General features: G+C 35.9%; 1 protein-coding gene across 1 annotated transcript in view; it reads right to left on the minus strand.

The window, feature by feature from the left end:
• Positions 1-1,852: 1,852 nt before the first annotated feature.
• The window catches only part of LOC150083193 (queuosine-tRNA galactosyltransferase-like), a 374,131-nt gene continuing 362,439 nt past the window's right edge, over positions 1,853-13,544 (minus strand). Inside the window, exon 13 of the mRNA XM_090377897.1 lies at positions 1,853-1,976. Within this exon, the coding sequence (XP_090234023.1) occupies positions 1,896-1,976 (81 nt within the window). The 3' untranslated portion in view covers positions 1,853-1,895. The remainder of the gene's footprint in view (positions 1,977-13,544) is intronic.

A 13,544-nucleotide genomic window follows, 5' to 3' on the forward strand; every position in this document is an offset into this window, starting at 1 on the left:
GAATTCACCATTGGTATCTTCATCAGTTGATCCCACTGTATAGAATTTAAAAACTGTCTGAGACCACTGTAGTCACCTTTATGAAAACAAAAACTCTTCCCTTTACCCTTGATGGTAGTTACATCTTTAAGTAAATCCCACATTGTACACTGTGATCGCTGTCACCTAGTGGTTCCTTTATCTGCAAATTCTTAATGCATGAATAATCACTGCTGATAATCAGATGAAGGGTATTACTCCCTCTGGTTGCCCATCAAACATCTTGCTGTAGAAAACAACCCTCCAATAAATCCACAAAAGTCTTGCTAGCATGTGAGTGACCAATCTACAAGTTCCAGTCAATATCTGGAAAGTTAAAATTCCCCATTACAAGACATTCTGATTTACGAAACGTTGCCATTCTATTTCTCTGCAGAACTGTTCATTTTACTCATCAGAGTCATTAGGCCTATAACATTGCACTGTCCACCCGTGTCAACTGGATGCACTTCCTTAGATTTTATGTGTTTTTTTTCCTAACAGTATAATCACTCCTCCCTTCTTACCCTGTCTGTCCCTTTTGTACACATTGTATTCCCCAAATTCCAATTCTGCACTGCTTATATCTGTGTGACACCATGTCTCTGATATCCCAACAATATCTGCCTTTGATGTCTTAATCAGCTCTTCAAATTCATCAATTTTATTTACTATACTTCTAGCCTTAGTGTACATGCACTTGTTCTTACTCTTAGTTACCCTAACACAGCCCATGTATTTACTTGTTCGATGATCACTCCCAGCAGCTCTTGCAGTCCCTAGCAACTTGCTCTCTAGGCTGCTGCTCATTTCAATAGAAGAAGCGCAAGAATCACTTCTCTTCTGCCTGCGGCTAGCATTAATCTTTTAATCTGTAAGTCCCCCCCAATCTAGCAGTTTTCTAACCCACCTAACACTGCCTCGATAGCACCAGTAAATATTTTTGCACTCTTTCTATTTAAGTGTATCTCATCCTTATAGAAGCAGTCTCTCCTGTTAGCAACCAGAGACCACGCTGAAAAAAATTCTACTCAGAGTGCCTTGCACAATCTCCCCAGGGCCGAATTTATTGACAAGGCTCTCATCATATACTCCCTCCTATTGTGTCTGGACATAACTGCAGACACTTTCAAATTTAACCCTAACTCGTGACTTTTTTTCAGCATTGACCTGTACTTGTTAAGTAAATCTGCAGATCTCTTACAAATTCCAATTACTTTTTATGTTAGCGATTGGCATTTAAAAAAAGTCGAAAGTACAAAAAAGGTTTACTGTGATTAGCATCTAGAAAGCTAATCATCTTCTGCATAACTATAAAATTTGTTCTGAAAAAGTATTCTATTTAGCAGACCATAAGTATTTTTTTCACAGAAAACGTTGCCAAAAATTCTCCTTTTCTTATGGACTGATTTTATTTAAGGCGGACGCAGTGGTACAATGTTTGTTTTTTTTGGGTCAGGCTATACTTTTCTTGCCCAGCATATCCATGTAAAGCCTTTTGCATGTTTCACTAGAACATGTCCTTTATTGCCAAAATAAAAATTAGTAAAATTCTTCTTCTTTCTAGAAACCAAACCACAAGACTTTCAAGAATTGAAATCAGCAATGAAAGATCAGATGAGTCTGAAGAAAGTGGTAAGTTTGCACCATAACATTGGTAAAGGCAAGCGTGACTATGCAGAGTTTTTGAAATTCTACAAGTACGGTCATAACTACCCTGATATTATGTTTATTAAGCATTTGTAATTTGTGCTTCAAGATATATTCAATAAAATATTTTTTTTTCAAGGATTAATTTTTTTTCTCCTGTTTATGATAAAAATCTTGATTGATCCCAAGTTGCCAGCTTATAAATTACTATAATGGATTTGGCAGTTTTAATTGAAATGGAAATAATCAATTCCTTCAGTCAGATTCAGAGATAGCAGATTTTTCTCAAAATTACCATCTGTTAAGCCCTGAAATGAAATAAAATTAATTTAACTATACATTAAATCAAAGCAAAAAAATATATAAAAAAAATATTTAATTTCAAACACATTTTCCTGATGAACCAAAGGGGGTGGGTAATAATTTTTAAACAAGGAGGGTAAGGTAGAATTGGAAGATTTCAAAGTGAACACAGACTGGAAGTGTTCAGAAAACTATTGCAACATCAATAAAATGAAACATGAGGTGTTTAGTTAATAATGTGTGTGTGTGTGTGTGTGTGTGTGTTATGGGGGAGGGTTTAAGCGCACATAAGCTGCCGGGCTATAGTGCACTTATTCATAGGAAACTGCTAAAAACAAAGTTCAGATGTAACCCCTTCGCTTTTATTACCAAGATCTTTTAAAATTTATGATATAATCCAATTTTTTAAAGAAAATAGAAAAATTCATTGATGTTTGCATCCATGCCAATAATATGCCGTAATGTCATCGATTCTCATAGATTTGTCACGGAAAACAGGATGTTCTGTCATGACCAATGTGCGGATATTCAATTGGGATATGTTTCACTGTTAAATGTGCTGAACAGTGTGGACACTAAGGAGGGTCCTCTCCTGTGAATAGATGGAGGTGAGTCAAATGTGTGTGTCCTATTCATGCCCGTGCAAAGTACCACTTCTTCTCTTTGTGCTGTTTTCGTCCTAGAGTGCCAAAGCTTTGGTTCCTGTTTTAATTGGTAGAGTTCATTATTGGTTTGGGTGTGCCATAGCTCTTTCCACTGTATGAGACATGCTTGTTTGTATAATGTGATTATAGTCAGAGGATTGGACTGGGGTGGAGGTTAAATCAAAAGTTGATGGATTTTTGCATTTTTGTCAGCGAGTTCATTCCCCTTTATCCCCAAATGTGCAGAGATCCAGCAAAAGGTCACTGATTGATGACATTCTTCAATTTGCAATAGGAGACTTCTAATTTGATTTAACACAAGGATGAACCTTGTAGGAAGAGTTTTGCATTGAGCTGAGAGAGTCCGTGTATACTACATATTTTACAGATGGGTAGAGATTCGGGTTTTCTAAAGCTAATTTTATTGCATGGGGTTTGCTGAGAAGCTGCTATACTCAGGTGGAAGGGTGGCCGAAATAATGGTAGAAGGAAATACTGCCACTGCTCCAACAGCTAAATGTGATTTTGAGTCATCGGTGTATATTGGCAAAAAAAATCGGCATATTTCTGAATATGGTTTGCATGGAGTTGTTTCACGTCGAGTCTCGGTAGATGATTTTTTCCCCATTTATGAAGATAAGTATCACAGGTTAATTGAGAAGGGGAGTCCAAGGTGGGTGACAGTAATTCATTACTTGTTGCCTGTTTAAAATAGGAACATTCCAACTCTGTGTTAATTTAATAAGGTCTAAACCTGCTGGTCTTATTTTACTGGGTTTATTTCTATAGAGATTTTGCAGTGGTGGATTAAAGAGGTATGGCTCAATAGGATGCTGACAAAAACTTTGTATTCGGGCTGCATACTTAAGAAGTAGTGTTTTCTTGCAGAGGCAGAGAGGGGGGGGGGCTCATGGGCTCCAATATATATAAACTATGGGTTGGAGATGTCCTGAAAATACCAAGGGAAATGCACTATGCTATATAGGATCCAGCCAGCATAGTGTAATCTTTTGGGTTCTAGAATCATTTATATCCATGAAAATTTCATCCTCATTCATTTCACTATTGCTTCTTAGGGCCTTAAACACCTCACAATCAAGTTGCCTCTAAGGTACCTAGTTTCCAAGCTGTGTAATCCACCTGTTCGAAGTATTTTCTCATAAGGACGCACTTTTGCTGATCTCACCAGGCGAGTTATCCATCTCTGGACTCTTTCAAGAAGCTCAATGTCTTTTTTTAGGTGCAGTCTCCACACTTGAACACAATATTCCAAGTGTGGTCTAACAACAGCCTTATTATATAATGGGATTATGACATCCTTATCTCTACTAGCAAATGTCTGATAAATCATCAATAGGACACGATGGGTCTTAGATTCCTTGGAGAACTTCATGTCTGACAGTATTATAACTCCCTTTCTTCCACTACTGACATTAGTTCAACCCCACCAAGTGTATAAGTTATTTTGGGGTTACTGTTCTCCAGGTGTAGGACCTTGCACTTTGCTTGATTAAAGCATAGCTGCCACTTTTCTGATCATCCCTGAAGTCTATCTATGTTAGACCTGTTCTATCTATGTTAGACCTGTTCTATCTATGTTAGTTAATGATCAGTGCCAAGCAGAAGAAGAAGAGGAATTGACAGAGTTATTTTAAAGAATGTTCATTCTAATTTATTACTGTGGGTTACAATCTTGTATTGTGGCATAGGGAGGCCACACAAAGTTTATGGATAACATTTAATGCACATGTTGGTTCTCTTTTGCCCCTACAGTCTCACATATAAATAATGTATAATCCATACAAATAGTTTAAAACATTCTAATGTTTTAAACTATTTGTGTTTATTATATCTGCTTTTTCTTATTAGTTACATTGTTACCTTTCATTTGCAGAAAAAACAACAACCATACAATGTTTTTTAATGTTACTGATCTTTGATAACAAATGGCCAAAATTGCAAAGTTAAGCACTGAAATATCCAGTCCCTTTCATTTACCCATTTTTTTTATATTTCTTGTTAATGAATTGAATATTCTGTATTTGTTTTTTCATTAAAGATATATTTCATGAAATTGCTGCTTTCCATGCAGAATTTTTTTAAAAATAATTCCTTTGAGTTATTTTTAAAAAAAATTCCATTGTTATTATTTGAAGGAGTAGATGCAACACATAACCACTTGTATAGGCTAGCTATCTTATTACTTGAGGGTCTCTCCCAGGCACCCTGTAGCTACACATGCTTCTCAATAAATGACCATTGTGTTTGTGTTTTATTCAAGTAATTCAGGTTTATATTCATTTCAGAAGTACACAAATGATATTTTTCGTGTCAATGATATACAGGAATTTTGCCAGAGGGGATAAGGAGTGATTATCCCATTGTATAATGCAATGGTCAGCCACATTTTAGGAAGGATAAAGTACTGCTGGAATGCGTACACAGAAGGGCAACAAGACTAGTGAGGGGAACAAAGGTGTGCTCTTACCAAGAAAGGCTTCAGTTCTGAAAATTGCAGCATCTAGAGACTGCTGCAATTTGCAGAACTCTGGAGATGAAGTGATCTGACTGAGGTGTTTAGGGCTTTGAATAGATTGGTCAAGCTCAAAGCTGATGGGATCCTTCCTCTTGCTCAAACTATGCACATGAGGGGGCACATCACAAAAAAAATGTCCAGACAACAAAACAGCCTGAACTAAGAATAAGTGAGATAGGCCGCAGTGCATTTTAATTGAAACACTTGTGTGTATGTATGTATATATATATATATATATATATATCAGTGTTTCTCAACCTTTACTTTTATTCACTTTTTGATTCCTAGTACTAGAATTGTTCACCTATATTCTGCCATTCTTATTTCTTGAGGGTCTCTCCCAGGCACCCACAGTGCATTTTGCAGTTGTATATATGTGTGCATAAAGCATAGGACTATGAATTAAGTGCAACTTGTAAGGAGCATAGTAAGAAATTTCCTTTGTGTTTTTATCTCTATAATGTTCACATTCAGTTATTTTGTATAGAACAGGCACCTTCAATTAACTACACTGTATTAGTTTCTAGAAGTAACTTTAATTTTTTTTAGAAATGATTAGCGATGGATAAATATTTAGTGAAAGAAAATCAGAAGAGGCAACTTCATAATGAGCTTGAAGAAAATGACAAAAAACAAAAACTAGCAACATCAACATCAAAAAAGAAGAAAACATTTTGTAAATATGATGATTATTTGGCCATGGGATTTTCTTATACTGGTACCCAAGATTGTCCTCAACCTTTATGTGTGGTATGTGGTTTAAAACTGTCGAATGAATCAATAAAAAAGTGCAGCCATTATCAACCCACTGCAGGGTGGAAGCCTCCTCAACAATTCATGCTGAGGGAAATGGACCATAATCTGCCACGCTGGTCCAGTGTGGGTTGGCAGATCGACCGTATTCAGCAGTCAGGGGCTTGAACCCCGGTCTACTCAAAGAGCGTGTGCTACTGCACTCCCGCTCCTGCCCACTCGGCTACGGAGACCGAGTTGTTGAATCAATAGCGCCAAGTAATGAATGAATCAATAGTGCCAAGTAAATTGCAGTGTCATTTTTCTATGAAACAAGAATTTATCGTCCAAAACTATGGAGTATTTTAAAAGGCTTCAAGCCTCTACCAGAAAACAAGGTACAGAATTTTATAATATGACTAAAATATCTGATAAAGCACAAGAAGCCAGCTATTTAGTAGCTGAACTGGCGGCAAAAAAAAAAAATCCTCACCTGATCACAGAAAGTCTGATTTTACCAAGCACGTAGGGTAATCGTGAAAAGTATTTTGGGAGGGGAAGCTGGGAAAAAAAAATAATGGCAGTACCATTTTCGAACAGCACAATTAGCAGGCATATAAAAGAAATGTTTGAAGATACTGAAGAACAATTTGTTCAAAATAATAATTTTGGGTCACTGTTTGCATTGCAAGTATATAATTCTACAGATATTAGTGGGAAGGCCCAATTAATAGAATTTGTCAGGTGTATCGAAAACGATACAATTATTATTTTTTTATTTGTAAAGAACTGACTGAAAGAACAACAGGCCAAGATATTTTCAAAGTAATGAATAATTATTTCCAAAAGTGTGGTGCATTATGGAAGTCTTGTGTTGGCATTTGTATGGACAGTGCTCCCACGATAACAGGAGCACCAAAAGGATTTGTAAACTTAGTAAAATGACACAATTCAAAAATTATTACAACACATTATTTTATACACAGAGAAGTTCTAGTAGCAAAGACAGTCGTACCCAATTTAAAACTTGTACTTGATCAAGCGGTTAAAATGGCCAATTATATTAACCCCAGGGGCTCACATCTGGTGAGTATGGGCTTGGCAAACCAAGGGTCCTGAGCTGGATATCATCGGGCTGGATAAACTGGGGAATTTTTTTTTGGCTGGTGCAGCATAAGCCTCAGGCTTCCTTGCACTATAATATGGCTAATAATAATATCAAAGCTAGACCACAAAAAATACGTATTTTTGGAAAATTATGCGAGGAACTGGAGTCTGATCATTTTTATTTAAGAATGCATACTGAGGTTTGGTGGCTATCAAAAGGAAATGTACTTATGCGTATGGACGAGTTGCATGAGGAAATGCTCATATTTTTTTCACTGGAGCAATCAGAATTTTGTGATTAAGTGATGAAATCTGGTGCCGTGAATTAGCTTTTCTAGCAGACATTTGCGCAGCTAAATAAAATATCAGTATGCAAGGCCCATAGGAAAATTTACTCATTTCTACTGACAAGTTGCTCGTCTTTAAAGAAAATATGGAAAAAATATGAAAATGAAAAAACATTTAGAAATGTTTCCCTTAACTGCCAAAATGAATTATACTAAAATAATTAATGTAATAAGCGAAATGTTAAAGCTGTTAAAAACAAAAATTGAGCTTTACTTCCCATCCCTTGATACCAAAAAAATATTTGTGAGTAAGAGACCCATTTGCTACAAGAAACTTTACAAATTTAGCAAGAGGAAGAAGAATTGGCTCACATTTGTAGTGACCAGTCGCTGGAAATTCACTTCAATAATACTAATATTAGCAAATTTTGAATCAAAATTCAAAATGGATTTCCGCAAATTTCGGAAAAGGCAATTAAGAATTTTTTTTGCCATTTTCTACTTCCTACTTGCGCAATACAGGGTTTTCTGCTTTAAACAAGATTAAACAAAAAAAAGAGACTAAAGTCAGTAGAAGAGGAGCTGAGAGTAAGCCTATCCACAATAAATCCTCGTATTAAAAGGGTGCCTCCGCAGCCAGGTGGGAAGGAGCAGCAGTGCGTAACACACGCTTCTTGATTAGACCGGGGTTAGAGCCCGTCACCACCAAATACGGAGGATGCGGAAAGGTCAAGGGAATGACCACCCCATATTCCTGGAGCAATATGGCCTTAGTTGCTAATGCTCCTAAAAACCAAATAACAAACAAACAACTCGTATTAAAATACTGTACTTCCATCAAACCCAACCGTCTCACTGATTAAAATGTTATAACTGTATATATATATATATTTTTTTTTTTTAAATTGTATGCAATTCATGTATGTTTAAAAAAAGACATTTAAAACAAATAATAAGTGTTTATTAAATATACTCAAAAGAAATAACTTCCAGTTTGTGAATACAGTGAAACTTCTCCTAACGGACACCTCTCGTTAATGGACATCTCTCTACAACAGACATTTTCAAATTCCCCAACTCACCTCCATTGGTTTTAACATGTTTCCAGCTTCTGTCTAGCGGACATTCTCTGTAACGGACGGGGACAGGCAACTGCACTGTTTCGTTTAGATTAGCACTTAATTTGATCTCCCTATAACGGACAGCGGGAGAGCTCATGGCCCTTTTTCTAGGAACGTTTCTTCCACGTATTGCCTCAATCGTGTGTTTATTTTCTATTTCTGATTCTCTGAATTTCATCAAGGTTTACGTCGCGGTTCTAAACCCTTTTTCAAGAATTTTAAGGCACGTGTAAAACTTCTGATGAATTCGGTGTGTGCAGGAAGGGGGGGGGGGGAATATGGTCGGCCTTTCGTCTTTTGAATTTCAGTTTTCAGTTTTGTTCAGTGTCGTGTGAAGTGCACAATGTCTTCTCTTAAACATTTAACTTTAAAAGATAAAGTCGAACTCATTAATGCGTATGATCGGCAAAAAAATAGTGTTCGCAATCTCGCTGCAAAATTCAAAATCGGGAAGACGCAGGTAAGCGACATCCTAAAGAAAAAAAATGAACTGCTCAAACAATTTTGGCCACATGGAAATGATCAGGTTCAAAAATCATTCCCGAAAACTGTTGGACTTCAAATTTGTCGCGCACGTGCTAAAAAAATTCCCATTAATGGGCCTATCATTAGGGAAAAGGCTTTGGAGGTTGCAAAATCTATGGGAGTAAATAAGTTCAAAGCTTCTGTGGGATGGCTAGACAAGTTCAAAACTTGGCATAAAATTTCTTAGAAAACCGTAAGTGGTGCAGGTGGATCTGTTGATACTGGGGTTGTAACAGAGTGGACCATTAAATTGGAAGATTTATGCCATGATTTTGAAACTAAGGATATTTACAACTGTGACGAAACAGGGTTGTTTTTTTAAAGCTCTTCCTGAAAAAACAACGAGTCTTAAAAACGAAAAGTGCCAGAGCGGAAAAATTTCTAAGGAACGCTTGACTGTACTATTGTGTACAAATATGCTGGGAGACTTTGAACAACCTCTTGTTATAAGAAAACCACAAAATCCTTGTTGTTTCAAGGGCATAAAGTTGAATCTTTTGAATGTTGACTGGAAGTCTAATAAAAAAGCGTGGATGACACGAGATATCATGAGCGAATGGATAAGTCACTTTAACCAAAACATGATTCGTCAAAACAGAAAAATTTTCTTTTCATGGATAATGCTGCATCTCACCTGCACACTGAATTGTCCAACATTCAAATCATTTTTCCGCCACCAAACACATCTGCAGAGTGTCAGCCCTTGGATCAAGAGATAATAAAAAATTTTAAACTTCACTACAGAAAACGTGTTTTAAGACATCTCATTGCAAACATGAACGATGTAACATGTGCGAGTGACCTTACAAAGAAAATCAGCATCCTAGATGCGATTCAATGGATTTCCTCTTCAGTAAATGCAATTAGAAAACAAACTGTCGTGAACTGTTTTGTAAAGTCTGGCTTCTCAAACGCAAAAATTGAAGTTGTGAACAGCAATGTGGAGGACCAAGAAGAACAAGAACTTCAACATCTATTGATAATGTATGATACTTCTGCTACAACTAACCCTGGCTACAAAGATATAGACTCAAACCTCACTACAGAAGATGGTGCTCTATATATCAACGACATTATCATCGATATTTTTCAAGAAGTTCCTCATGAGGATGAAGAAATGGAAGGAGATCATTCTGTCGAAGAACATATTAACGACGAACCACCGATGAAAATAGAAGAAGCGCTCATACAAATCAATCGTTTAAAAATGTTTTTCGCGGCTGAAGAAGATACTGAAGGACTTTCGATGGTTTCTTCACTCCAAACAAATGTTGAAAACAAAATTATCAGCCGGATGAAGGTGCAGAAGAAAATAAGTGATTATTGTATGTATTTTTCTTAAGATAAAGTCATAATATGCATAGCACAATTGTATGTATATTATTTACAAAAATATTGTGCGAAATCTGTATATAATTTAATTTAATTTTACATTAAACGTTTAACGATTTTTCTTTATCTCTTGTGTATGTAATTGTATATTATTTACAAAAATATTGTGAAAATCTGTATATATTTTAATCTAATTTTACATTAAACGTTTAACAATTTTTCTTTCTTTTTTTTTTTTTTTTCTCCCTCAGACTTCTTGTTAGCGGACACTTCTCTCTAACGGACACATTTTCGTTCCCCATGGCTGTCCGTTAATGGGAAGTTTCACTGTATATGTACAGGGTTGTTAAAATTAAAGTATCCCTATGTAGAGGGCTCTTCTAAGGCTTGTACTGAAGAGAAATTTGGACAACAGGTACAATAAAGAATGCGCTCGCCGTTTATTGCAAAATAAAAATTAGTTACATAATTTGTCACTGTATGGCACATAACTATCTTAGTTACGATTATGCAAATAACGTAAGTTATTTGCATAATAGTAAGTTATTGTCACAGCACCACTACTCAGCTCTACTGTACTATATAAAAGCAAAGCAGACTCTTCAAAATCATACAGTAAATATTTTCCTGCACTACAGTAGCAATGCCAACAATATTGCAGGAAAAGGCACTATTAGTGAATCTGTATTATCAGAACAGCAACAATGCAGCTGTGACTATCAGAGAATTCCAGCATCAGAAGCGCATAAAGCGTGGACCTATGACTGTTTGTGCTGTACGCAAAATGATTGCAAAATTTGAAGTGACAGGGAATCTTGGTGTTCAACCAGATAGAGGTCGAAAACGAGTGGACACCTCTAGCGTTGAAGATGTGGCTATGGCTGTTGTGGATTTATCAAGTCAATCTTCATGTGGTAGCGCAAGTGTGCCAGCTGTTTCTCGTGAAGTGGACATGTCATATTCCACAGTAAGACTAGTAATGCATCAGGTGTTGTGGTACTATCCTTACAAGATGCACATGCTACAGCAGCTAAAGCATGGTGATGTAGATATTCGTTTCACATACGCACTTCAGTTTCTGGCGTGAATGACAGTGGATATCACTTGGCCATGGAACATGGCCAAGTGATATCCACTAAAATTAAAATAATATAAAATAAAATAAAATAAAATTATTCTGGGTATTCTTTTTCTTCTTTTTACTTTGGTTATTATTTTATTTTATATTATTTTAATTTTATATTCTGGTTATTATTTTAATCTTTACTTCCAGCCTCTATAGGGTCAGCCATGTAATATATGCTCAGAACTAACACCATTAAAATTAACTTTAAACATTTATTTATTTATTTAATCTGACTTTAACTTACTTAAATTGATGTTATTTTATTTTAACTTATTGTGACTAACTTACTTATTGTGACTTTATTTTATTTTATCCTATTTAATCTGACTTTATTTAACCTGACCTTAACTTATTTAAACCTACCTAAACTTATATAAACCTACTTAAAATAATTTCAACTGTACCACGTGTGGCATATATTTCATGTCAGAAACAGAGGCTATACCCACTTATTGCCGCTTCCTCCTTTGATTGTGGTGGCTGGCCCTTGAAAAAGATGCTGAAATCACAGGATGAACAGCACTAAGTTATTCTTATTTTATTAATTCTTACTATTCCTTATTACCTCACCTTTATCTCATCTCCCTTATTTGTTCACCGTGATAGCGATCACCGTTCCGTTTGTCCTTTGTTCTCCATAATTAGCATTACTAGTAACGTAACGTTAGCACAGTGCCCTTCATGACTACTAACTTATATATATATATATATATATTAGTGTTTCTCAACCTTTTCGTTGTTGCGGCACACTTTCAGGAAGCTAAAATTTGTGGCACACTACAATCACCATTATATATATATAAACATTGTACATAAAAATTATAAATAATATATTATAATATTTATAATATACAGGGTGTCTCAAAAATACATGCCATAACTTCAGGAATGAGTTCCTCATATGTAGACAATAAAAATATTTTATATCAACATAGTTCCGGAAATGCTTGATTCCGGAGTTATTAACTGGAATGTCTTATCTCCTGCAGGTGATTTCCTTCATCACAACATACTGACAGAATCTGGTGGTTTTCCATTCCGACCACGTACTCAAATCAGGAGCAAGCAGATATGCACTTTATGTACGGTTTGGCAGATGGCACTGCTCTGTAGGCTCGTCGTTTGTACCACAAAAGGTTCCCAGAACGAAGACGTCCAGACAGGAAAACTTTTGAAAGTATCCATCACTGCCTTTGTGAACATGGGACCTTTACACCTCGTGCTGCCAACAGAGGATGACCAAGATCTATGACTTGAAGTAGAGGAGGAGATTTTGGATGTTGTGCATGCTTGTTGTGGGGCCATTTAAAGTCATTGGTGTATTTGACTCCGGTAGCGTGGAAACTCATCAGCTATTGTCTCACAACCTGCCACAATCGAATTGTGGCAGGTTGTGAGACAATACGAAACATGCCAGAAATTTGGCATCTTGAAATCGATCGTCCCCTCGAAAAATTTCGTTAAACAGAAATTTCATTATAAAGAAATATGACCAACAATAAAAAAAATATTGTGAATTCAGAAATATAGTAACAGATGGGAAATAAATCAGAAATAAGTGGGAATAAATAAATTTTCTAACATTTTAAAACAATTAATTTATTAATACAAACATATTAAGAAATGACTAGTTACATCATGTGCACAATGTATTAGTACACTTTTAAGAATTATGTCATAAAATATTTGGTTATTTTTTGTTGTACACTTTATTCTACTGTACACTGTTCATAAAATCGTTCACATTTGTTTAAACACTCAAATATATTTTCTATTACATTTTATTTCCACTGAAGGCCTCAACGCAGCTAAGTTTCAAATGGTGGCAACATTTCTTGTTTGAAAGGTTTAATATTGCCCTCATTTTCATCCAGCTCACCGTCGATATTGTCACTGGTTCTTTAAATACGCTCCAAAATGTTGGAGTCACTTGGATATTCAGCTACTATGACATCATTATCAACTCCTAAAAATTCATCAAGAACAATTTCTCCACTGATCAAACCTTGCTTGGAACTCTTCCCAAGATTGCTCAATGTCTTGTAGTAGTTCATCCCTCTCATCGCTGTTAATTAGCGTTTTAGCAAAACCTGCTTTTGCGAAGCAGTTCTTAATTGTTGTTTCCTTCTTGACTCCACACTTTCTCCAACTCGATATGCACAT

This window comes from Mastigoproctus giganteus, chromosome 7 (genome assembly GCF_048544385.1).
Source record: "Mastigoproctus giganteus isolate SK-2022 chromosome 7, ASM4854438v1, whole genome shotgun sequence".
NCBI classification, from domain to species: Eukaryota; Metazoa; Arthropoda; class Arachnida; order Uropygi; family Thelyphonidae; genus Mastigoproctus; species Mastigoproctus giganteus.